The following is a 27,550-nucleotide window of genomic DNA, read 5'->3' on the forward strand; positions in this document are numbered from 1 at the left end:
CTATCTGCCCCTGTTAGAGCAGATAAACTGTAATACTGCTGAGCTGTAACCAGAGGGGTGGGGGACATGAACAACACTGGATTTATGCATGAACACACACTGAATACACACATGGGACAATGTCCGCTGATTTGAGAAGCTCATGACCTTAAGGTGTGAGCATGTCAGGAGCTGTGATGTCCTTACTGCAAGTATGAATGCACTAGATGGATAACTAACTAAGACAGAGATATATCCACCATAATCATTATCTGTTTTTGTACAGAAATGACCAAAATCTAAATAAATCTAAATATTTGCAGTAGTACGAGCTGCTTGGTTGAGTGGTACTGATCCGCCCTGAAGATCGTTCCACATAAAATATCCAAACATAATCTTAGCAAATGTTTAGGTGTTTAATTATGTTGAGAGCTCCAGCAGTTAATTATCATCATTTTGGCTGCAGCGTAACCCACAAGCCATATTTTCCATTTCATCTTTGAACTCAAACTTTACGCTCATCACTGACATCACTGTCCATTAAATTATATGAAAAATGATCAAATCACAAAGCTGAAAAAAAAAAAAAAATAGCTCATGAAAAGGCAAAGCTATAGTTCAACATTTTGGGAAATAAATGAAGCTACAGGCAGCAGATGGTTTGCTTAGCTTAGCAAAAATACAGGAAACAGGAGAAACTTTGTCACGATTTGCATTCTCATATTTTATTAGTATTTCTTTTTCGCACATCTACATCCAGTAATGGAAATAAATCCAAGGCTTGAAAGTATTTCTTCTCAGGCACAAGCAAAAAAACACTCAGTCTAAACACATACTTCTGATGAAGTGAACATGTACGAGGACCACCGTGTGCTGTGTGTGAATGTTAAACATCATGAACTTCAAACTGCTATAATGAAACTCACAAAAAAAAAAATCATGTATGGACAATGATATAAAAAAATGAAAGTAAATACTTCACATTATACTTTTGAAGGAAGCATTAGTCATTTGTAGGTATGACCCTGAGTTAAACAGTGTGTTGAATATCAGGCGATCTCCTGGTTAAAGATATGCTGCACACATACATATTATACATTTGAACAGAGATACTTTCTATCCTTTCAAATCCATAAAATACAACTCAGTCCAAGAAAGACAGAGAGGTTTTCTCTCCTTCCATCCAACAGTAACACTACACTCGTCTTTGAAGCTGTTTTGGGAAATGACCATTGAGTGCTGTGAGTGCTAATGGATCCGCATTGATAAACCTTTGTGGAAGGGCTGGGCCAAGTATTGATTAGAAATCTACATCGGGTCACTGAAAGCATTCAGAGTAGTTTGCATTATGAGGTCAGGAGAGTAAAACAGCTCCTGACTGAAGAGGAGGTGGGGAGCGTTTTGATTTTCAGTTTCTTCTTTGTGTTTTTCTCAGGGGAAACATTTGTTGTGAAGATGTTGTCATGAGCAACATTCCTGTGATCTCCCACCTCCCCATTTGATGAGGGAATAAAAACACAAGCAAAAAAACATTTAAAATATCTTTAATCATTGGATAAGCTTGTATAATGTACATACTGCATAATATAATTCTCCACGTTGATGAACATAATCAGTTATTTGTTGAACGTTTCCATTTTACAAAGAAAAAAATAACATTTTTCTCTGGACACATCGCATAACAAAATAATAAAAATGCATCGTACCACGGAAGTAAAAACAATTCCACTCACTCAGGCGACATATTGATTCGACTGATCCAGTGAACTGCAGTCGGTCTTTCGATCCTCCAAGCTTTGTGTTGCCTCAGTTAAGTTCTGGACCTGCTTCAGAGCCCAGTGTGCGCTCAGTGGGGTTTATTTCATCCACTTCCATTTCTTTGAGCAGTTTGGGATGTGAACAAAACACACACACACACACACGGGGATAAAGCATAAATACGATTCAAGGAAAGGAAATGCTTAATGGCTCTCTTTGGGGAGCTGTCAGGTACCTAGAGACCCCATGTCAGTCCCGGGATAAATTGTGCTTGTGTGTGTGTTTGTGTATGTACGAGAGGAAGGAAGAAAACAGCGGGACACCGGGAGTGGAAGCTTCCATTTAGCTGCATGTTGTGTGCCACGCTGCTCAGCTCACTGTTTAACCCTCTATTCTGCCTCCAGGGAGACTTGACCAGCCATTCAGCTTCTCAAAAATGCCCAAAACTTGCAGGCTATGGGGTTTGACGGCATTTCAGGTGGCTCATAGAGAGGATGGCTGAGCTGTGCACTAATGCAGAACAGAGCAGTGTGAGAAGAAAAGTCCAGCAATGACTACATGTACAGTGATTTACTCTGTATCACTGTACTTCCATCAATATGAAAAACTTCCTCTAAAATTCTGAATTCCTGATACCTGGAGGAACAGAGTAATCGCCTGATTTATCATCTGAGACTGAATGGCTGGCTCTTCATTTTTAACCATAGTTAATTTCAGCCTTACTATTGTTAATCTCTCCCTTTAAACAATATTTCTACAATCTTTCCTATGTATTAATTAGGAAATTCCTTTTCTCGTTTACTAAACCAGGAAAGCATCACTGAGATTAAAAGGAGATTCTATTATCTAATAACGAATGCAATGGGTTTTAAATTTCCCATAACCCATAATGAAGATGGGTACCACTTTCTAATAAAGCACCCTTTATAAATGATTATAAAGTAATAGCTGTGTTAAGGGTTAATAAATCATCTACTAATGCTTTGTAGATGAGTTAAAGCATTCTTTGCCTTGTGAGGTTGTAAAAAATCCCATTGGTTGGTGTTAAATGTTGGTAATACATCAATCCATGGTGAGGAGTTACTTGGTAAAACTCCATCCAGTCTACAGTTGTAAATGTTAATACACCATTACTAAAAAGGTTTTAATGCAGCTCTTTCTCTAGAAATAAGGGATTTTCACTACCTGGCAAACCAAAATCAATGGCTCATAAAGTAAAAAAGTTAAAAAGAAAATGAATAACCGTTAATAAAACTATTAGTTTAGCCTTTTTATAAAGGGTGTCTTATTCGGAAGAGGTACCTGAGACTGGAATCAGAATTCATCCCAAATGTGTAATGTAATGTAAAGGTGTTAAACATCTTTTTAGTGGTCTGACTCTGTTAAAATGCATCACCATCTTATCGTCTCTTTCACCTCACCTGCCATCATTTAAACAGTACTGCTACGCCGCAACTGGCACTGCAGTCAACATCGTTTTATGCAGCCACTCGAGCTGAAGCCTGCACTGTCCCATTGTCAGGGCAACCGTGTGGATATCCACTCGTCTATGTAATCATGCTGTTTGTCTTGTGCCCAGAATAGCTGAAGGCTGCCTGGCACCTGCAGCCAAGGCAAACACATCACACACTGGGCATCTGATAAGTCCTGGACATCATAAAAAGACAGAAACAGAAGGATTTTACGGTTGTGTTTACCTCCATACCCTAACAATTCTGGAAAATGAGAGGAGGCTTTCAGCTCTGACTCAAAGGTATTTTCTACAAGTGTGCCAGTTAGTGACACTTCCATTCTTATCCATGCACACAGCACTTATTATCCCTCTTTCGAAAACAATCAAGCCACAAGCGATTTCTCCTGGCACTGCCAGCACCCATTAAATCTCTGCCAGCGAATAGTTTAAAACAATGTTCAGACTCCAATTTTAAACTGGATGTTCCCACTGAAAACACATTACAATATCGTGGGCTACAGTATAGCTTCAGAAAGACACACTATAGCTTCATGTAATATCTTTTACAGGTTTGTTCCCTCCACTAAAATGTATTTTTTCCCCATATGGCTCAGCTAATTCGGAAAAAAAAACCACAAACTAGCAGAGCAGACAGTTTCTTTGGCATGCAATATTGTTTTACAGCCAACACATATGTTAAAAAGGGAAGGAGGTTTGAAATGACTTCATGTCTATAGGGCTGGATATTATACCGTGAGTAAAACACTTATCCATTGATGGATGGATGTATTCTTTTTGTATTCAAAGAGATTTAGGGGGAACAGGAGGACACATTTTTAAAATGTTCCAACTCGTCCAAGAGCTCAAGGTCCAGTTTGAGCACAGTTTTCCTTTCCTGTCTCCAGGACTGGCCTACGGTCCGTGTTTCTGTGGTGCCGGCTTTATGGTGCTGTCTCCAGTGAGAGGGCATTGTGTGTGCATGATGTGTGTGTTGGCACAGATTTAACATTTCCATTGAACCAGCGTGGTGGTGGAAAGTAGGATGAAAAGAAAGGCAGGAGGAGGAGAGAGGAAACACTTCAGTGGCTCAAACAAAAGGAGATGCTGAGTTCAACATCTCATTGCAGCTCCTATAAAGATAGAATTTCTTTACAAGGAGATGTAACAGAAAGGGAACGGATCGAAGGTGAGCCAGCTGGAGTCACCACGCAACAACTGGTTGCATTGCACACTGTGTCAATGTAAGTAGCAGTTAACAGTAAGTTAACTCATTATGTGGAGTGAAAGAGCCAGATCTGAGCATTGACTGTTCATTAAAACCAAACTAGGCACAACGGGCCTGTCAAGCTTTGGAGCAGTAAGTGTAAAAATGTGAGGGCTGGATTAAACGGTTTGTTAATCCATTCATCCAATCATTAGCATGTCTGACTAACTATCTAAGAGGCAACCTAGTTACTTCCAAGGCAAAGTGATTGTGGGGATATTAAAAGGCCTGTTCACACATGACACATCCACTGTGCAATATTTCCCTGCTGTTTGTGGCCGAAATGCTATCAGGGTTTCAGCTAACGTGAGCTCAGCTCTTTGCCAAACGCATCAAATGAACTCACAGTGAATTGTGTAGGCCTGATCTTAGCAGCCAAATGTTGTGTTAGAACGAAAGCACAGTCTGATCTAACAATGCTGCTCCTTTATTTCCTTGTTTTCTACATGGACCATCAACTAGTGGGGATGCTGATACTTTGCCTGCAACATGCAGGATTCAGTCTAGCACAATATGATGGATGAGGATATCAAGTGCATATGTAAGAGCCATTTTACAGGGTTGTTCTTTTAAAACAAGTCTAGCTCAGTTTGACAGGTGTTAGGACTAAGTGAATGGTCAGTTGAGTTGTTAAAAAAAAAAAAAGAAACACGTGAAAAACGTCTTTGTTGCAATGCTTGAGAGGACAGGACTGGGTGTTGAACCTTATACTTTCTAGTGATGACTGAAACATGCCCATACTGAGGCTCTGAAGCATCATTCGTTGTGGTGGCGGTGTCAAAACTCATATACTGTATCAGCACTAAGTTTCAAACCATTCCCAGCAATAAAAGGATGTTAGAATAGAATCTGACCCTTCAACAATTTGAAGGCTACAGAAGTGCACAACTATACCACACATTGACTCAAATGTCATCTTTTGCAGAAGGTTGTAAAGGGTAGACCAGAGGGGGAGCCAAGCCTTTTGCAAGGAGCTTTTTTGTGACAATCCATACTGTAGCAATCAAATGTTATCAAATGTGTTGCACTACCCCAGCAGCATTAACATGACTAAGTGCAGTCTGGGAGGAGATGTAGTTACGCTGTGATGAATAGGCTGAAAACTCCTGAAAACCTTTGGGACTCATCTATTCTTCTCCGAACGTTGACAGGCCAGCTGTGTTCAGGCAGCCAGTCGACATCTGTCTCTCTCTCACACACTCACAGACACACAGACACACATTCTCTCCCTGTCAGTAGTCTAGGAAACTCCTGAAGAACAGACAATAATATTAGATTTCATTTGCTGAGAAGAGGCTGCTTATGTAAGCCAGTAGAAAGGCTTCAAGAAATATTGCTTTTCTTCTCTGATTGTGTTAAGTCTTCCACGAATTTCTCACGATTTAACCAATAAAGCTCTCAGCACAGGGCATGCAATATCCACCCAGCCAGCGTAACACATTTACCAGTCAACACTCACATGGTGAGAGCACACAGACTGTTAGTCTAGCCATTTGTACACGCAAGCAGAGGTCAAGAAGAGGCAAAATAACAGAAATATAATCAGTCAAAAAACTCAGATTATCATAACAACAGTGCACTCATCTCTGGAGGGAACGCACAGGCATATGTAGTTAAGGTTTACACCGATCAGGCACAACATCTGCTTAGAAAAACGTACACAGGTTACCATAACAGTTCAAAAGAAAAGAAAAAATTACAGCCATATTCAGTATTTGCCTACAACCAGTTACGACTAATACCTGATGCACAGAGTAGCTGTATTGCGATTCAGTGAATATACAATATTGCAGATGGTTGGTTAAGCACTGACCGTATTAGCTCCACAAAGACACAAATGCTAAGAGTGGGTGCATTATTTCTCAATGGGAGAAACTTTTGCTAATCTCGGTGCTCTGTCTTCTATTTTCATGTCCTCTAATTTTTGTTCAGGTAAGCTACGAGATCAGGGAGAAATATGCTCACAGGTTTTATCAAAAGGCGTTTAATAGTTATATTTGTCTTTACTTTGACTCTACTTTATCAAGTAATACTGTCTATAGCCATTAAGTGTTCGGATATGTTGTCAAAGTCAAAGGGTTGAAACAATACATTTCATTTGAGGGTTGATAGGGGAAAAATTTGGTCTTCTACTAACTTAAATTTTTTGGAATAAATTGCAATTCAAATCTTCTAATTACACTGGTTGATGTACAACGTCAGTCGATCTGAAATCACGTTTCAGCTCTCTGGCAGATCATCCCGCTGTGCTTTAGAAAAGAAAAGAGGAAAAAAAAATCAGGGAATGCAAAGAAAGACCCTGAGAAAAAGTATGACACAGGATTTTAAAATTGATTTTCCTAAGTTTGTTTGAGGCAGCCCGGTTTGGCTAAATATGGTCAAAATCCTGTACTGTGCATCCACCGTACTGTACTGACATCAATGTTTTATAGAAAGTTAGTGCAGTCACAGGGGGAACAACAGGACGAGAAAAAGTCATTCTTTATCTTTCATAGCCAGTGTCGTTCAACAAGCAAAGCCTCACTATGTGCATTTCACAAACAGCAGTTTGCTCTTCTTCTGTCCTTCAGTGATCTGGTCTTCCATGTTACAGAGGGAGTGTTCAATAGTGGCTTTACTCCCCTCTGTTATTATCCTTCTTACAAAAACGTCACATCTTCTTGAGACTGCACCCACCGCCAGTGCGCGTCGTACTCCAGATGCATTTTACCGTTCATTTTGCAAGTGTCCAAGTCGATCTTTCCATTCTTGTAAGGTTTGAGTTTGGGGCTCTGGCTTGTTCCCAGTTTGTCGTTGAGGCTGAGGTGGGTGGGGCTGCCTGTTTGCATGGTTGGTTTCTCCAGGACGCCATTAGCCTTTACAGCATGTGTCTGGGTGTTAGTCTTAGAAATAGGGCTTCTTTTCCCCATCTCTGCTGCCTTGGTCCAGACCGGAACATCTTGCTTGGGGCCCTCAGACTTGGATTGAGGAGAACTGACAGGAATAGCTGGTGTCCCAGTTCCATTCCCAGTAATCCCAGTGCCAGTGACAGCATTGGTAACCCCAGTCCCTGGTCCACCTTTCACTTCCATCCCATTTCCAATCCCAGTTCCATTTTCATTTCCCCCAGCCCGAATCTCACTTCCGGCCCCGTTGCCAGACCTCACCCCTACCACAGCTCCGGTGACTGTAGCCCCGGGGCCTCCCCCTGTCCGGCCCCCAGCAGTACCCTCTGAGACTTGCGGCGTGGTGGAGCAGATGACCGACTCCGAGCTGGAGGGACAGTACTCATCCATGTCATCCGCCAAGGTATCCAGGTAGCTGCCGATAGAGATGTTGTCCAGCTTGTCGTTGGGGTCCTGCAGGCTGCTCCAGGAGCCCCTCCAGGAGGTGTCGGGGCCCTCACCCAGGCTGTACTGGCTGCTGGTTAGGCTGCTGCAGCGGCTCGTCAGCGTGCTGCGCTCCTCCAGTAACCATTTCACTGCCTCGATGCCTTCATGGACGGCCAGCAACTGCTGCAAGATCTTCACGTCCACCGAGCGCAAGTGAGCCTATGGACAAATAGAAAAGAGACAATACAATTTCATGTTGAGGTTTATGATTATTTTCACTGTATTCATGCTTTGACAGTTTTTAATAGGAAAAAATGTTAGTATATGAGAACCAGGCAAAATGTGAACCTGGGTAACCTCCAGGACTCTGCAGATATTTATTTTAAGCATTCAGGTTTGGCTCCACAGACAAGTGCAAACACCATTATAATGCTATTAAACCTTCGCAGATTACCATAATTGGAAATAAAGTATAACACAAGTTGGCGGTTCAAGCATGCGCTGCAACCACTGTGGAAACAAATAAGGTAACGGTAGAGGGGGAAAGCTTCGACATGGAAATGAAAGAAAGAGAGAGAGGGACAAACTGGTGAAAAGAAGGTTTAGAGAAGAACACTGAAAGTGGTGGGTTAAGCTGTTTTAAAGTGTTAACAGGGAATTATGACCAAAACTAACTCTGCAGGAGAAGCTGTTGTGAAAGGGAAATTTGATACAATGGAAAGTATGACACATTTGAAAATAAAATCGAGACATAAAATCTTTAAAAATACATATAAATGCCCTATAAATGGTGCAAACTACCCAAACATTTAGTCATAATGTCATCTGGTATAGTATATAAAATAATGATTAATCAGAACTAACAGGCAGTGGTGTCTCCTAATGCAACATGTCTGTGTGTGTGGGAGGTTGAAAAAGCTAAATGATGAATAAGAGGAAAAAGACGGCTGCGGTCATGGAAAATTCCTCCCCAGAATACATGAGCAGAGGCCTGTGGCGAAGCACAGGGCCAAGAGGTGATATATGGCATCGACATTCATAGCTTGGCCTCATGATACTCACCCTCTCTGCAGATAACCAGTCTCTCTCAAAGCTTTAAGCATTTAGTCTCACAGGTAATTTTCTTTTTCATACAGACTGTCAGTCCCTCTGTCTTTCTCAAGGCTACTGTTGCTCTGTTTTATTTAATCTGTTGTTATATAACCTGTTAATAAACCATTGACAAAGCACTCAGATCCTTTATTGAAGTAAAATTATTAATACCACACTGTAACAATACTCTGTTACTAGTTAAAGTATGTAAGCATGATCTGCCACATGTACTCAGAGTGACAAAAGCAAAACTCCTATATACATGGTCAAACTGCACATGTAGCAGTTTTACCAACATGAGATAGGACCTTAAGACCTTTGCCCTCTGACCCTCTGGTGTCTTACACATAATAAGAAGTATACCTCTCTTATTTCCCATACTGGGCCCTTTTGACCCCTCAGGTTATGTCAATAAAAGCGCGGAGAGAAATATATTGATTGTTCCAACCTGCCAAGTGATTTATTTCTTGCTCCTGCATAATGTTAGCATCAATGATTATGCCTCCAGTGAAGTGATGCATCGCCGTAAAATTAAAAAAAAAAAAAAAAAAAAACCTTCACTGTCGGTGTGTTCAAGAGGGAGAGATTCTTACATGCACATGCAAATTTTTTGCTCTTTCATGTAAAATTTTGGATGCTTTCACCTCTTCAGGTCTCTAAAAACCCTTCAAATGATACAATCTCACAACATATGTCTAGATTCAGGGCATAACCTTTCATGAGGGGTCACAAAAAGCTACATGTCAAAAAGCCCAGAGGCACACAGGCTGGGAACCATCAGTTTAGATAACACTGCATCCTCCTATTGAATATGGATGTGTGGCTCCTGTTACTTAAAGCCCAATATTTTATTCGTCAATTGTCAGCACAGCTGATTGCAATATGAGCTGGCATCATTAGCTCAAGAAATCTGATTGCCTTGAAGTATTTGAATTGGTTGTTTATGCAGCATGTGTGGACTGACACTAATTCTCTAGAGGCTTACTCAAACCTAAACCATAACCACAACACACCTAATCCCAACCCAAGGCATGACTTTAATTCTAACCGAACCAACCACATCTTCTAAGATGCAAAAAAGACACCTGGAGCAGCTGAGATAAAGCACAATATTGGAGCCTTTACAGTAGAGCTTGTTTACAGGAAGGTAAAGGCATTAGCTGCATGATCTGCTGATGCCAAGTCACACTGTGAGGGCTCCTGCAACGGTTCGTGTATTCCTGTTGAACCACTCTGGTGGTCACAGTCTGCAGACATGGTGTGTAGACTGATGCACGTAAACCAGAACCATAGTTCACAAGAGCAAATCCTGCCTTAAAACCTCTGACTTATGCAGCTAGCAACCCGGCTGAGTTTAGCACAACGTGCTGATTGGCGTACCAGTCACTCACTATGCTGGAAGACCCGTTTGCATCCTTTAAATCAGTTGTTTGGGAACAGTTCAGGTTCCAGGTCAGCTCTGGAGAGAGAGCTGTGGATAAGACGAGGAGGGTGTGTCCACATCACTCCACCATTACAGGGTATGTGAATGTAAACACATTGAACACGCTGACGCACATTCTGCAGCATCGCCTAGCAACTCGTATCATGGCTCCTAAACTGGGGTCAGAACTGAACCGTGACTTCTGTGTACTGTTACACCCCTATGCTGTATGCTGAATTTCACCAGCAGACACAGATGTAACAACATGAGATGAAGGACTAAGAAATAAAGAGAGTGAGATAAAAGCGGGCATAAAATAGAAGATAAATATACAGATATCTCTATCGGCCTATTCATCCCGTCTATCCACCTCCACTGTACATTAAAACTCAGATAAAAGCACACGTCACAGGGCTGCAGGGAGGAGTCGCCAGACAAAGAAACTTACGATCAACAACCACAGCTTTCTGTGTGTGTGTGTGTGTGTGTGTGTGTGTGTGTGTGTGTGTGTGTGTGTGTGTGTGGCTGTAAACCCGCTGATGTTCTGGGGCACAGTCAGACATTTGGGGTGGGGTTCAGGTTTGAGGTTTTCAGCTGGCTGAGACTCAGTGCCTAATGAGGGTGGCAGTAAAAGCAGCTCCATGTCTGTCAGCGCTGAGGTGGCACAATGCTAATGAAGCTGAGCGCTCCACCAGTCTGTCCCACACTGCCGCTGAGCTCGGCCCGTCTGACATTATACATCCACTAAACGCATGGCTGCTCACGCACTTCATACTCTATTCAGCAAAAGACAGTTATTTGATTCCTCAATAACACGTAGGCACTAGAGGTGTATGATACCAGTCTGTGAAATACAAGACAGCAGGGTGTCCTCTGACTGTACAGTAACATTCAGTGTGCGGTACATCAGTAAACATGTAGAAGGAAATAATAATAATATAGAATCTATTTTCATAAAAATTCCTGGTTCCAGCATCTCAGTTGTGAGAATTTGCTGCTGTGATATCAAATTGATTGTCTTTGGGTACTGGAGCGTTACCTTGGGCTTTAAGACATTGTGATCAGCGGTTTCCTGACATTTATAAACCAAATGATGAATCAACTAATCAAGAGAATGATAGACTATTATTGACAGACTATTATTGTCGTAGATTATCTCAGATCATTAGCTGCAGCCCTAAACATAGATTTGTTTTGTTCAAAAATACATGATATCCGGGCATATAGTTAATCATACTGTAGAACTGTTTCCAAGAGGGAATGGGAAATAAAAGCATCAAATAAAATAACAAGAGAAAAACAGAAATGCAAGCCAGATTGGTACTTTTCATTATGTGAAATGCAACACACGTGTTGCTTGTGGGTTTATTAGCAGCAATACTTTCTCTTAATAAAATCAGGAGGTTATCAATCTACAAATCGACACTGTCAAATACAAAGACGACCTCACTTTGTGTCACTCAATAAACATATGTAAATACGTCCTTTATGCAAATTGTGTTTCCTTCCTTAAATGGCCACGTGCCCATCGTTGTGCCAACAGTGAAATCCGAAAGCACGCCAACTGTGTCGTAGGTTCTGTGTTATGCTGCTGTTCCTGGAGGAAATTCTCCATCATTTCATTATTTCCAGATTACAGCCTCTAATTATACGATGAAGCCAAATGTACTCATTATGGGGAAGAGATGAAAAAGGGGTCAAAAGGTTTTTATGTGACAGCGGTCAGAATGTGAGCAGGGAACGGACATCCAGGACTAGGCAGCCTTGAGAACTGAAATACCATTTATCATCTATCGTCAGTACACAGCCAAACGAATTTCAGTTTTCCTACTCAGGCACGAGGCCAAGCACCGTCTGGCTGATCCATAGGATTCTGGAAAGCTCATCTTCCTGCCTTTTACAGCTGGTACATAACGGTGTGTGTGTGTGTGTGTGTGTGTGTGTGTGTGTGTGTGTGTGTGTGTGTGTGTGCGCGCACTGCAAACAATATTCAGATAAACATCATTCTTTATAAACATGCTGACTGGGTGAGATTTCATTGGTTCAGTATTTCTTTTAACTCAAATGACATTTTCACTTTAATAGCAATTTGTTTTCATGACATCTATTTATTCAAAGCTCATTAAGTGAAACAATGCAGATAATTTTCAGTGTTTTCCATTAATTCTTACATAAATATGATTAGACAATGAAAATAAATATATTATATGTCATTTAAGTAATTAGTCTATTAATGAAATAAGTCACCACCTCAAGGGTAATCAATGACCACTGGATAACTGGAGATGTTATTTACCAAGCTAAATCAAAAAAGCCTGAAAAGCCTGAATCCAAACATCAATGGGAGAAGATGACTGATGGTAATACTTCGGGATTTTCTCCACATGAGGGAATTAAGCTGAAGGTGTGCTTCTATCCCTGATTTGGACTGACCCATTTCTACCACTTTGAAATCAGAAGGAACCAGTGAGACCCTGAACGTGCCGTGACTCCCAAACACATCACAAGTGCCTAACAGCTTCACACTGTACAGTGAGGACTGACTGTTGGCAAGTTTACTATATGGATATTTTGTTGGACTTAGGTTTTCTGTCAGATTGGTGTTTTCTCTGGACTCTTGATGGATTTTCCATCAAAATGTAGATTTTGTGGTGGAGCAAACGGTGGTGCAGTGTTTTGGATCACACGTTTGGACCATGAACCTGGGTGTCATGCAGTCAGCTGGCGCTACAACCGCCACAAAGCTCAGAGCCATTTTAGATAGAAAGTCTTAATAACTTGATTGTTACTTTTAAATATCATCACTTCTCTGCAAACCAACAACCAGGAGGTGACACCAGATGCTCCGTCATGCTTCACTGTTCAAATGAACAACACGAGATCAAATACAGCTTTACCTACAAAGAAAACACTGCCTAACACGAACTCCATATCTTAAAGGACTGACATAATACAATTCAGGTAGGTAGTTTGACTATTTGACCATTCCAGCCTGTAATAATAATATGATTGCCTTGTTGACAACCACTCTTGGCTGACAGCTCATGTGTCTTGCCCCCATCTGTCTTTGTGGTAGCAATGAAGTCATCAATTATTTTGGTCAGTGCACTGTTATCATAACCAAAAATGACCATGAAAATAAAAGAGATGAGATGATATAGAGCACCTTTCCCTAATAAATATGCACAATTAGGCAGCATGGTGCTCCACAATCTAATCAGATCGTCCTCTTATTTGGGGGAATGTGTTAGAATGCATTTTGCTAACGTATGCGCAGCTGAAGCATGCTCAGTGACGCAGACTCTCCCATGTGGCAGAGACAGCCTCCCAATGTCACACAGCTACCCAACAGCCTGCTGAATCACTGCCAGCAGGGACGTCACAAACACACACTGGTTCTCTCACACACCAGAAAAAATAAACACCCATCTCTATCTGCGCAGACTCTCTCTCTCTCTCTCGTCCCCTGGTGTCACTGTCTGTCGTTTTACCTTCACAATCTAACTCAGGCCCTCTGCAGACAAACGGCGACCTTGCAGAGTCCCTCCAGCCTCAATGGACAGCAGAGGGTCGGCCATGTCTCTCGGCAAACCTCCAAGTGCTCCATCTGTCTGTGTCCACCTCTAAAATATCCACTGATCCTTGTTTCGTGTTTGTGTTTCTGTCTGAGCCTGATCAAAGCATTGTTCCAACAGTCTTTTCACTCCCTCATCTTTGTCCCTGTCTTTTGTTCCGTTTCTCCTCTTCAGACTGAGCAGCAGACACGTATTGGATAGCAGACATGCAGGATTTTTATTGCGCAGGACAAGTCAGACCAAATGAAAACAAATGCTTCACATGATTAAAATACCGGCTGGAAAATATTCTGCTGCGTTTTTGTCCTGATTTCACAAACAACTGGAAGTGGCAGCTTTAAAAACAGCAGATATCAGAAGGTTTTAAACAGTCTCAGCTGATACTGACCCTTTCACTCCCATTGACCACCTATTTTCATGAAGAAAACATGTGTAAGAGCATAAGAAGCAAAGGAATCTTGTTTACTGTGGTGTAATTGAGGACCTCTGGTGCTCCAGTTGCCATGAAATCATGAAGTCCTTTCAGTTCATCCATAATGTATATCTACTTATCCTTTGGAAAGAGCTGATCCAAGCTGACACTGGGCGAGAGGCAGACTACACCCTGGACAGGCTGCCAGTTCATCACAGGGCTGGCACATACAGACAAACAGCCATTCACACTCACATTCACACCTGCAGACAATATAGAGTCACCAGCTACCCTAACCTGCATGTCGTTGGACGTTGGGAGGAAGTCGCAGCACCCTGGAGGACGTGTGGAGACATGCGAAGAACATGCAAACTCCACACAGAGAACTGAGAACCTTCTCGCTATGAGTCGACAGTGCTAACCACTGCACCACCCTCCTTTCAGCTCAGTGCATCAAAAGGGGGGATGAGATGAGGGGAGACGAAACACAGTAAACAGACAACCCTGTCTCTGAGAAATGACTTTTCTAATGTGTTTCCAACGAACTGTAATGCTAGCTGGATTACATTCTTTTTCATGTCATGTTTCCTCCAATATCTGCTTGTAGCAAATACAGTGGTATTAAACATTTCTGTGGTGATGTTGATTTGTATGCCCACCTTCCTCCACCCCTGCCTTCCTCCACTTCAGAAACCTGTGGAGACAATCCAGCAGCAATCAGGTTTCCTTTAAACCATATTTGGGAAAACAAATGAGTACATAAAAATAATCTCTCAGAGACAGGGTTGAAAACAAAATGTTACAAATAAAGGAGCTGAAGCCACTCGGTATTGATTTAATTAGACAAAATCCTCTCCTGACTGTCTTTGAGGAGACAGAGCCAGTACCCAGCCATAGATTTTGACTCCCGGCAGCTCAGCTATGCACTCGAAGCTGACTCTGCACTGTCATTCATCTGCCCAGAGGTGGAAGATGGAGATAGAGAGCGACAGGGAAAGCTACAGAGAGAGAGCAGCACATATGGACAGTAAAAGAAAAAGCACCAGGCAAAAACACAGCAGTCACCCTCTATGATAGCTGAAATAAAGGTGCTGATCATGTAGAAAATACACAAAACAGCTAGTACACAAAGGGCCTTAATGTATGTGTGTGTGTGTGTGTGTGTGTGTGTGTGTGTGTGTGTGTGTGTGTGTGTGTGTGTGGCTGACTGCCAGTCTTGTGGGGTTTTAAAGGAGTGTCTCTGTATCCAGTACTCTGTTTAGAGAGGTGGTGAGCGTGTCTTCCATTAGAGAGCTAGAGACAACAGACAGAAGCTTTAAAACTGCTCTCACAGAGAAGAACAGCAGCAGTGAAGTCATTAATAACATTTATCTGCTTTCAGCTCGCAGGGCGGTACAATGTTCTCAACCATACTGAGACATAAGCACTGAGAAAGTGTGTGTCTGTGCAGTCTGCAGGGTATATGTTAGCAGCTATCACACCAAAAGCCTTTTCTGAAGGACACTTTGTGTACAGGTCAGTCATCTTTTCAGGTCTCCTCCTTCCAATATAGACAAATTATCAGCAACATTTCTGATAACCAATCCAAATGTTTCACCCATAAAACATCATCTGGTTCCTGCTTCTCAAACATGACGATTTGCTGCTTCCTTTGTTTCATATCATGCGTACATTTTGGACAGCCGGTCAAACAAAACAAAGCACTTGAAGACGTCCCCCTTGGAAAATGCGATAAACACTTTTCACCATTTACGGACATTTTACAGACTAAACAATGAATTGAAAGCTGATTACTTGAAAATCAGTCTGGTAAGCTGTGGCGATTATTACATTTTGAGGCAGACCATCTTTTTAAACAGCGAACAGTCGTCATCATTCCACACGGTTTTTAAAGTGGTAAATAAACAAAGTTTCTGTTTACATTCTGTGTGTTTTCACTAAAAATTCATTGCATGTATCCCTGACAAAATGTGCTTCATGCACTTTCTCCCTCATACATTTGTAAAGCATTTAAAAACCTGCACTGTTTACATTCAGTCTTTTTCTCCCCTGCATTTTACCTGTGCGCTGCTACATTTCTTGGCATTACCAACATCAGCTGTTGGTCATTGAAATAACATAAAACCATAGGCAAGAATGTGTTGCATCACCACATGCCCAAACAAAACTGCACGCCGCTCATCAAACATTTGCGCCACAGCATTGCTGGTGGTCAAAAACTCAATACAAGTAGTTTTACATAAACCAGACATGCAAAGACAAAAACTGCTTCATTTATCAGAAACTTCAGACGGAGTCTCACTTTGTCACTCGGGCTGATGAACGTGCTAAAGGCGGAGTTTGCTCCACTCTAACACACACTGTAAGAGTATCAGAAATGCAGGATAACATCCTGTTTCCCCTGACAGTTAACTAGAAGCAGAGTGGTGTTTCATTCCTGGTGGTGACCCAGTGACAACATCTCCCACACACACACATCCTTGATCTTACAGTAGACAGATGCTGCAGCCCACCATCACCATGCTGTGCGGTTACTGATACAGCGAGTAACAGATGACTGTGGAACACAAGAGCAAACAGACACACTCACACAAACGCAAAAAAGTGAGAAGTAAGTAGCAGAGTAGCAGATATTAGCCATCTACTCACTATGGATGTGGGGCTTATGAGCTTATCAGTATGACAGATAATGTTCAGCCTCAGAAAACAGTGAGGAAAAACACACATGCGAGGACCAGATTAAAGTGTGTGTGCATGTGAGCTTTTCCGTTTAGCATTACTCTGCAGACACTCTGCACACGCATTACTGCACATCTTACTAAGCAGATTTCTGATGAAAGTGCAATGCTGAGATCTCTTCTTCTACACTCCCATTACACTATACCACTCTCATAGATGAATGAAAGACACACACACACACACACACACACACACACACACACACACACACACACACACACACACACAGGAGCAGTCTGTGCTGGAAGTTTCCCTCCCCTCCAGTTAGGAGGTGGCTTTTTATCACCTCTCTCTCTCACTCCTCCCTCTTTTGCAGCATCCCTGATTAATGGCTGTTAACAAGTCAGTCTGACCCTCTGCTCTCAACAGATTTATAGAAAATCTCTGGATGCTTTGTGAATCCAAACTGGATGCTTTGATCAACAATACGCTTGGGAACGGGCTGACATCAGTGTTTGGAGGTTACAACAGTTAATTTCTCTATAACATTCCCATTTTGATAGCCTAATAATTCATATCGTTCCCTCTGAAATGAAAGGGTGGATGGAAAGCTTGGAGACTTAATATCAGCCTGTTGCAACTCCACCAATATTGTACACAAATATATTTATTCTTCTAATGTGGTATTTAATTTACTTGGCCATTACATTTACATACTGAGCTGTCAAATGGACCAGCACGTCATCATGGTGCCTGCAGTGGTCGATAAAGCATTTTTGATGTAAATGCTCCATGACCACATCAACTAAAGTGGATGTTGATGAAGGGCTGAAGGTTCATCACTGAAGAATTGATTAACTTTGGCCCTTGAACATGGCAGAAACACTCAAAATGCCCATTTTCTTCCACAACATATCTTCAGTTTTTCTTCATAAAAGGCCTAAGTGGAAATACACGCTGTGGTGTCTGCTTCAACTTCTTCTACTGTCAACAAAACATCCCAGAAATTAAAGAATAAGAAGATTAAAAAAATGTGCAGGTAACCATGCGCCACTCACACCTCCATCACAGCAGCTGTGAAAAACACCACATGCAGGACTCACGAGGAGCAGATGAGTCAAATGCATTCAATAAAAGAACACAATGCCATATTAGCTGAGAAGAAATCTCATCATGTCCTCCTGAATATGTAGATCTGATGATTTTCCGAAATTTCCTTAAAACAAATACACTTTTTTAGTGTAAAAATAATAGAATTCTAGGGTTTAATATGCTGACAGATATATGTGTGTTTGTATCATGTATTACACATCAATGCATCATCATATCATTTAATAATATGACATATGATGTGCACGTCTTGTGCCCAGATGGGTAACAACGTCACATGCAGTATACATGCCAAAACTACCCACGCTGGTTTACAGCAGACTCATACTACAACCTGACGACACACATAAGCACCATCTAACTGCAAGATATCGGCAGGCATCAGGAGCGCCTAATTTAAAAGCTCAGAAAAGTAGAGCAGATAGTGTTTCTCCAGGAAGTGTTCAGCTACAGAGGGAAGAGCACTATTTCCTCTGCAGGACTCTCCAGGCTGCTAAAGTGCATCTCTGCTGCCAGCATTATGAGCTCCTGCTGCTACAATCCTGGAGTGAAATACATGTCTCTTTCTAAAATGTGACCAAACTGATTATCTGTTTTGGATGGTTGAATGTAACCAACGTGTTTTGGAGAAACTCTCTCAGACGACAGCTTGTTTTGTTTGGGAGTTTGGAGGCGACGCATCTGCTCTGTGTCACCACCAAAGGAACGTACGACATGTACGTGATCACAGCAGGGGAAAAAACAACGGCAGAGAGGTGCATTATTATTGCTTCAGACCTCCACCGCTTGGAGTTGGTGGGGTCCATGTAAACAAGAAGAGGGAGAGATATTTGTTTAATGGAACAAATCGACCGCTGCTCAACGGGAAATAATCTGCTGTCAAAACAAAGAACAGACTTGGCTGGACCAGAGAAAACACTGGATTTTGCAATTTGTAAACTTCTACATGTGATAATCATTTAATTTGTGAAAAAACAAACTCAATCCTAAAATTTTTACAGGGATGATGCACCAACGTATCTCACCCTGAATGTATAGAAATATGATGTGGTGCCAACAGTGATAACAATCACAAGAGAGACAATGAATTCATCACATTTCTGCAGGCCTTCGGTGGTCAACTCATTCCCGAGCAACCACATCTGTCTGCAGCTGTTGGCATGGTGAAAAGCAACTGAGGATGATGATTTTTATCACTTGAGATGATTCAAACTCCAAATATCAGTGACACATCTCACGCAGCAACATCTATTTAGTCGCAAACTCAACGTTAAATCAAGATTCTTTATAGTTACAGTAACTGTTTATCAGATTTTTAGATACCAAATTTCTGACTGTATGAGACTTCAATTAATTCTCACTCATGAAGATAAAGTCTTTAGACTTTTGTCCTGTAGGACCTGAACTGTGGCATGTGAATGGGAGAAAATGCACAACTATGCAGTCAGTCTCCGCTGGTTGCCTGGCAACTTCACAGTGATGACAAAACTCAGGAAGTCACTGCTACCTGCCAAGAAATAGTCTGGCACGTCAGCCCTCAATAAAAACCATGACTTGCTGTTTTTACACTTCTGTTCTTGTACAGATTAAACAAACAGGATATATCCAGTTAGTCAGTAAATTATTGATATGGTGGCATGCAGATTTTATCACCTTTGGAGAGAGTCAGGCTAGCTATTAAGAGTCTTTATGCTAAGCTATGCTAATCAGCTGCTGGCTTTAGCTACATGTCTACTGTGCAGACATGAGAGTGGTGTGGATCTTCTCCTCTAGCTATCAGCAAGAAAGAGAATGAGTGGATTTCCTACAATGTCAGACTTTTCCTTTAAAGAACAGAGAACCAAAGAATACCATAAATTTACTATTTTAACCCACTGAGAGCCACAGTGAGATGCAGCAATAATGGTGCCACTGGTTAACTGATATGCTGACACGCTTCAGTAACTGGTAATGTCACTATCAATCATCCATTTATTCATCCATAGTCTGTACCATCGTTTCCTTTGCTTTGTTAATTGCCTCATATGCATTAATCAACACATAATATTATGCTAGCACAAATCCAACAAGTAAGAAATTACTAAACAATACAAAAAAACAAATCAATCCCAGTGTCTTTGTGAGATTACTGGAAGCCTAGCGGCTGCTATAGGTGCCCAGAAACGTCTTAACATTGGGCAGACCTGAACTGTGCATGCAATGGCAATGTCACAAGAGGCAGAGGTGAGGGAGAAATTTAAAATTCTTGAAATATTTGTACCTCTGCTGCTGAAAGGAGGCTTTTCTAGACACTTTTTTTTTTTTTTTTTTAGATTTTGCAGGGACTTCTAATTAGAAGTAGACCAATAAATCACACAGTCTCACAATGTTGGCTGATATTTGTATGTATTATTAAAGATATTTCGTTGTTGTTACTTGTTTATGTAAAAATCACTGTCAGCTGAAGACTATAGTTCCAATGTACCTGAAGAGGAAGAAAGGCTGGAACATGAAGACATTGAATCACTATCCCTACAATTTTTATGTACACTTTATTTGCATTTTTACCTACACTTTCAGGAGTTGTACAGCCACATGACGGTGCTGCATAGTGCTGTATGCATAGTTTCCAATCATCAAACTGATCTGCAGATAAATGTTTAAATATTCACAACAGTGTCCACTGGAGCAGCACCTTGGGCATCAATGCGATATCTCAATATTGAGGTGACATCCTGGAAAACAAGCGCCTGCCACACGTCCAGCAGTCTGTGCCACCGAGCGTACGCGCGCGCGCGTGCGTACACACCCGCACACACACACACACACACACACACACACACACACACACACACACACACACACAGGCGACTAACGCACTCTCACCATTTCCATCTTCAATTTTCTGATCTTTTCATCCAAACTCTTCTTCCCCGTCTCCTTAATGGTGTCGTGCGCGGTGCTCAGCTTGGAGTCTCCCCGCTGAGAGGACGCCTCTTCCCGCATCCACCTGAGCAAACCCTCCGGGGTCTTCCGGCCAATTTTCACCTCTATGTCTTTTAGATCTGGGATGGTCTCGCTTGCAGTGCCTTCATCCATCGTGCTCGTGTGTTTCAAAAAAAAAAAGGTCTACAGGACAGAGATTACGTCTTTTGCGTTTGTTGGAAATTGTTGCCCGTCAAGCTGCGAGAGTCACTTCCAATAGGATTGTATGGCATCCTATGAGAGTCCAGCTGAGTTCGACTGCGCCAGGAGAGACCGACACTGACAGCATCAACAAACATCAACGTGTGCTTATCCCAGCAGCATGATGCTCAGGGGAATTTGTATTTTAGCTGGACTATCACCTGGTGTCAAATTAATGAAGCCCGCATTTCTAAATAGTCCGAAAGCAAATTAAAAAGCAATCTTGTCATTATTTCCCGTGGCTTGTCGGCTGGTTCCTCCACAGTCTGATGTCCAGAGGCCGGTGTATGATCGCTGGAGGCCGGCGGAGGCTGATGTGTCTGCTTGCAGATCCCTAAACTGAGCTACATTGCGCAGATTCCACCTGCATGATGACAGCGACCAGCAGCCGCAGAGCGAGAGGAGACCCCAACCTGTCAATTCTCTGCAGTGACATTATACGGCTTCCGCTCAGACCTTCAAAATAAAACATGCTGGCAGGAACACGTTGGATTTGAGTATGACCTACCAACATAAAAATAGTAGCTTTCCTTTGCGCTGGGCAGTGAGAAGTTTCCTAAAGTAAAACTATAAAAACAGCAATGTAAAAATATTCATTTATGAGTAAAAGCCTTGCATTTGGAAAGTAAAAGTACAGAAGTATTATCAGCACAATGTACTGAGAGTTTCAGAAGTAAAAGTACTTGTGAGGAAAAATGGCCCCTGTGAGTGTTATATTACATTGTTATATCGTTAACAGTCACACAGCAGTTTATGACTGGCATGCTATTGGTGCAGCAGGTTAAGATGGAGCATGTTTTAACTTGTTTATTTACGTCCAAAGGAATGGAGCACGCTGATTGATTTGCAGCCTTTAATTGAGAAACCCTTAATTGCAGACTAATGTTTCAACACCGCTGTGTCTTCATCAGGATTTTGACTCTGATTAGCTGAAGACACAGCGGTGTTGAAACATTAATCGTGTTGAAAGGTGTCTCTGTCTCGAGACAATATCGTTTTTGAGGATGATGACACTGTGTTGAAACATTGTTTTTATGTACACACACACACACACACACACACACACACACACACACACACACACACACACACGCATACACGCGTGTTGAAAAAAATTAAAGGCTGCATGTCAGTCAGTGTGCTCCAGTCTCCTTTTTTTCCTTTGGATATTTCTGAAGAACCTGGCCCATAGGTGTATGTATGCCAGCTGTTTGTTGTAATTTTAATAAACTTAACTTCATTTATGACTGTGTGAGCACCATGTCAACTCCTTACTCAAATTCTCATCCTTACTCAAATTCTCATCATGAACACCAAAGCATAGTCCTCAGCACAAATTGTTGTTATATTAATCCATTACATATTGTCATGCAGTGGCACGGCATGAACAGACATACTGTAGGTAATTCAATCGATTGTGTACTTATTAAGGCAAAGCAAGGCTCTATGTAGGCAATAATAACAGGCAAAAACACAGTAACATGAGTCCAGCTGATTTCAGATCATTACACAGAAAAGCTGTTTGGATGCAGCGGAGCCCCTGTGGGCCGGGATGGATGATGAGTCTAATCAGTGTAATGAAGTATGACAGATGTCTGTGTTACTTAAAACTATCACATTACTTTCAATAGACTGGCACACACTCACATCCTGTGGCTGTTCATGACAATCTCCCATCCTACACAGACTCAGTGCAGGCAAATCTTTCCTCAGCAGGCCTGGACCTCTTCATGTGGAACCAGGAGCGCTGTGGCTGCCATAATACATCAGGTTAAAGCTCTTTGTTATGTCACTGGTGGGCTGACATATTGTATTGACAACGGTTTGGGGCCATTAAATGCCTCTTTCAATGGAAATAAAAAGCTTACAAATCTCGATCTGCTGATTGTTTCATCCACAAGTGTTAAGTAACAAAGACACATGTCTAACAAGGTCTTCAAACATCCATGATGGAATAGATATATGACTTTTTTTTGGAAAAAGAGATTAAACAAATTGTACAAATCCCACAAGAACACCATTACTTATAATTGTTGGTGAAATTGCTCTGCTAAGATTTCCTGCACATTTACCCTACAGTATGGACCGATTGCACACAGAGACAGTACAAAGAGACATTCAGTGGTGCAATCTGCAGTCAGAGAAGGCCTCCAGAGAGCTCAAGAGCTGCTTTTCACACTCTCTCAGGTTGGCAGAGAGAAGCTGACTAAGAATGGAAATACAGTCGTAATCAAACATGATGAAGTGGTTCAGAATAAGAGCCAGAGGTTTATTCTTAAAATGTTGCACTATTTGCCAACGCAGTCTGTCACAGAGTGGTGAACCCCTCCCCACCTTTACTTCAGAGGGACTCAGCCTCTCTGGGATGCTCTTTTTATACTCAGTCGTGTTACTAACCTTTAGCCAGTTAATCTAATTCATTGTGAGATGATCCACCAGGTGTTTTCTTTCAGCATCTCACAACTTTTGTTGTTGACACTGTCCCAGCTTTTTAGAAACGTGTTGCTGGCATCAAATTCTAAATGAGCACATCATCATATAACTTTCTCACTCTGAACATTTGATATGTTATCTCCGTGCTATTTTCACTTAAGTTTGGGGTTTCGGTGCTTTGCAAATCATCACATTCTGTTTCTATTTACATTTTACACCATGTCCCAACCTTTTTGGAAACCGGGTTGGATATTAAGCTTCACCATTAAACTGTCTTTGACCCAAAAAATTAAGACAGACACAAAGCATTTAAGCAGGTTAACACGGGGTTAAACAGGACATTTATCAGCATGTGGGACACATATCCTAAACCTACTTTACAGGGGAGTACTGTAAAGGCTACAGGGATTATTAGGGGTCAACGTCTTCCCCATTATACCTCTGTTTTCTCTCTTGGCTGCTGGGATGTAAAATCTGTCATCTACATCGGAGCATTTATGAGCAAAAATCTGTTCACATTCTGCCTTTGGCCTGGAGGGCGCACAGACACACAAACAAGCATCTGTTAATGTTAATGTTACCATGCAATCCGCCTGGTATCCACGGTGGCCACCATGGAAACGGTTGTGGAGAGGAGAAAATTTTCAGATTTCTGTACACCCACATGGTACAAATAGGAAAGTCTGCCTACGAGGCAGCAAATCTGCAGCACTCGATACACATTATGGAACACGCTCTGGCGGTAACTCTCTCTTTCTGTGTTTCAGGGGCAGCATAGGTGGATCAGCACTGTTCACACCTGACTGAACATCTGTGTGGGCTTGCATGTTCTCTTCATATTTGTGTGGGTGTGCTCTGGGTGATCCAGTTTCTAACCCCATGAAAAACATGCATGTTTGGTACCTGAAATTCTCCTCCCAGTGACCTGTGTGCTCTGTGAGCTGATGGTGCACTGCTGCCAGCTGTGTGCTCTTCTCAGAAGTCAGGACCATGATGTAACTTACACAAGTGTGATGTGGAAAAATGAAACCTCCAGTGCACACGCACACACGCACGCACACGCACGCACGCGCGCACACACACACACACACACACACACACACACACACACACACACACGTACACTTAAAATGGATTTTTCATTGAGACAGGACACATGTTGTGTTCTGCTGAGAACTTTTGATGTTAAAATATTTGCATATTCATATTTTCATTATTTACATTTGTAGCACTGTGTGTGATAGTTTGACTGAGGATGCTACACACTGGTAGCATTTTGACGCATATGACAATACATTCTTTGAATCCTTGAACACTGTCAGTACTTCCCAGGACTTCTTTGAATGCATCTGATGTCATGATGTTTGACTCGTTGGAGCTAAGTTTCTCTCAATATAATCCTCCTGGACTTTTTAGGAATTGATTTATTCCTGTCTGCAGCTATTATTGTGCTTCTGCTGTCAGAGGGCTGATCTATCTTTGAATTATATCTTCAGAGGTCTTCAATGTGCTGAGCCTTTGTGAGCCCATAGAGACAATTCATACGATAGGGATCTCACAGCAGTAAACTCGTCTCCCTTTGGTTCCACCATCAGTCGGGTTTATCATAATGCAAGTTCACCCTCTGGTGGAAGAGTTTGGATTTGTATGCAAAAGCATTCAGAGACAAAAATGTACTCATTGTGTGTGTATCTGATCTTCTGAGATAGTATTGTGACTTGCAGGGCAGACTTTGCAGAGCAGCAGCATTTCTCCTCTTGGTGTTTACATGCTCTGTAAACAGCTCAGCATGCAACTGCATGTTTATTTTTTGATGATGAATTTAATTTTAATTTTTACGTCCAAATGAACTTTTACTGTTGAGATGAAACGTCATTTAAAGTAGCAGCATGAAACAGGAAGAACACTTCTTTGAGTATTTCCCTCAGTGTTTCAGTCACACTGATCCAGATGGTTCACATTCTGGTGGTGGTGCTCATCCATGTTCTAACTCTGCTGTCATTTCAGACCCTTCCTCTACCGCCTGCCAGCTATTCCACCAATAGAATCAACTCACCTGCTCACCCTCCCCACTCACCTGTTTCCCATTCCCTCATTAGCTCCCTAGTTTATATACTGGTCCATCCGCACTCAATCTCTGCCACACTGTTTTTGTGTCATGTTGCTTTAGCTTTCCAGTGTCAAGTTTTCTGATCTTGTTTGGGGGTTTTTTTGTTTTTTTTTTTGTTTTGTTTTTACCCCAACGCTACTTTAAACTGACAGATTTTTCAATTTGAGTTTGGTGTGACAGCATGTCAGCAGATGAAACCTGCACCTGTGCAGGGCTGAACACTGGAGAAAAGAATACATGGCAGCCATTTGTTGATAATTAGTACTAGTATTAATAAATATATCAGTAGTATCTTAATAAGTAGTTTCTTATAGGCTAGGCTGCCCTTGAAAGAGATGCTAGATCTTTTTTCTTCGTAAGCTTCCTCTTTTTGGGATAAATGAGTGTGTGTGTCTGTGTGTGTATAATTTCATGTTTAAGTTTGTTAGACTGACTGTGTTTAAGTTCTTCAATACATAAAGATAGGTTTGTGTTCTGTCTTATACAACAAACTCAAAGTGTTCAACACAACAGTGATCAACAGAAAAACCACATTCAGTCCGAGTCTCAGGGGCAGCAGGTGCTGCAGAGCAATGGAGGTGTGCAGGTATTGCGGATCCTTTTACTGCAAAAGCGACACTGTTGCCTTCGCCCGGCCATTGCTGGCCGCCGGTCGCTCTCATCCGCCTGTCCTCTGTGGGCTGCAGCCACCAGACCAACGGCACTTGGATTTCGTCCTTTTATGAGAGCTAAGAACAACAGCAAGCAGAAAAAAGGCTGGAAAACTGTTTTCAACAGAGGAGTTTCTCCGTATGCCTGGATGAGATAATGGTACTCTGCCCAGATGCGCCCAAATGAGCGCCTGGACATACCTGTGTTAAAACATCTGTAAAACTGCTCAGGTTCATTTTTTTAGATACCGTGGGATATCTTATTACCGAATTACCACCCAACCCTACTGGTTGATCACCTGGGCTAAGGAAAATCTTCGTCCACTGTTGATGTGGATTACAGCTGACGGAATCCAAAACTTTTGCTTGTTTTTTAATAACAGTTTGCTTCAAATCACAAACAAAGTGTTTTGAAATTTTAGGAAGTAGGATTAACTCCTTTCTTACTGAGAATTAGAGGCAAGGATTCATACCTCTCTTGTGTCTGTAAATATGAAGCTTCCACCAGTAGCAGGTTAGTTTAGTTGAAGACTGGAAATGGGGACAAACAATCAATCAATCACTAGAAGCGTCTCTAAAGCTCACTTCAGCTCACTGTTATATCTTGTTTATCGATTAGCGTAAAAAACATGTGGTTTTCCAGGTGGTTACGTGCCTTTAACTTGGATAAATAATGGACAGGTGTGGCATATGTGCTCAGATACAAACAACAGCTCACACTGATTTCATATTCACGCTGTCAGCTAACCTCTGCGGTCTTCGGCTGAGCAGGACGTGCTCCCTTTGTGCTGTTTGGAGGTTGAAGGGCTGCTGGAGCTCGGTGAGACCTCACAGCAGCTCTCCCTCCTTGTTGCCTGGAAGTCTCTGCTGCTGGCAGCTGCTCAGCACTGGCCTCCTCCTTCCTCTGAGCCTCCGCTGGCACCTCAGTGGATTCGCTGATGTTGCGTTGCTGTGGCGACCTCTCTGCCTCTTCTTGGAGGTCTCTCTGATGCTGGACTTTCTTTTGGTCCCCCTGGTCACCACAGCCTCCACTGGCACCTCAATGGAATTGCAGGCACCCCTCTGCCTTTTTCTGGATGACTCAAAGTTTATGCAGGACTACCTTTCAGTCCTTGTCACCCAGTCCTCCCTCATGC

The 27,550-nt window shown here is 42.0% G+C and overlaps 1 protein-coding gene across 1 annotated transcript; it reads right to left on the reverse strand.

Moving 5' to 3' along the window:
- Nucleotides 1–1,507: 1,507 nt before the first annotated feature.
- lurap1 (leucine rich adaptor protein 1) lies at nucleotides 1,508–21,662 on the reverse strand. Its single transcript, XM_076724243.1, has 2 exons — nucleotides 20,922–21,662; nucleotides 1,508–7,984 (listed from the first exon to the last, which is right to left on the reverse strand). The coding sequence occupies exons 1-2, from the start codon at nucleotides 21,132–21,134 to the stop codon at nucleotides 7,094–7,096; spliced, it is 1,104 nt and encodes a 367-aa protein (XP_076580358.1). The 5' UTR covers nucleotides 21,135–21,662; the 3' UTR covers nucleotides 1,508–7,093.
- Between the last annotated feature and the right edge of the window lie 5,888 nt (nucleotides 21,663–27,550).

Source organism: Chaetodon auriga, chromosome 3 (genome assembly GCF_051107435.1).
Source record: "Chaetodon auriga isolate fChaAug3 chromosome 3, fChaAug3.hap1, whole genome shotgun sequence".
Classification (NCBI taxonomy): domain Eukaryota; kingdom Metazoa; phylum Chordata; class Actinopteri; order Chaetodontiformes; family Chaetodontidae; genus Chaetodon; species Chaetodon auriga.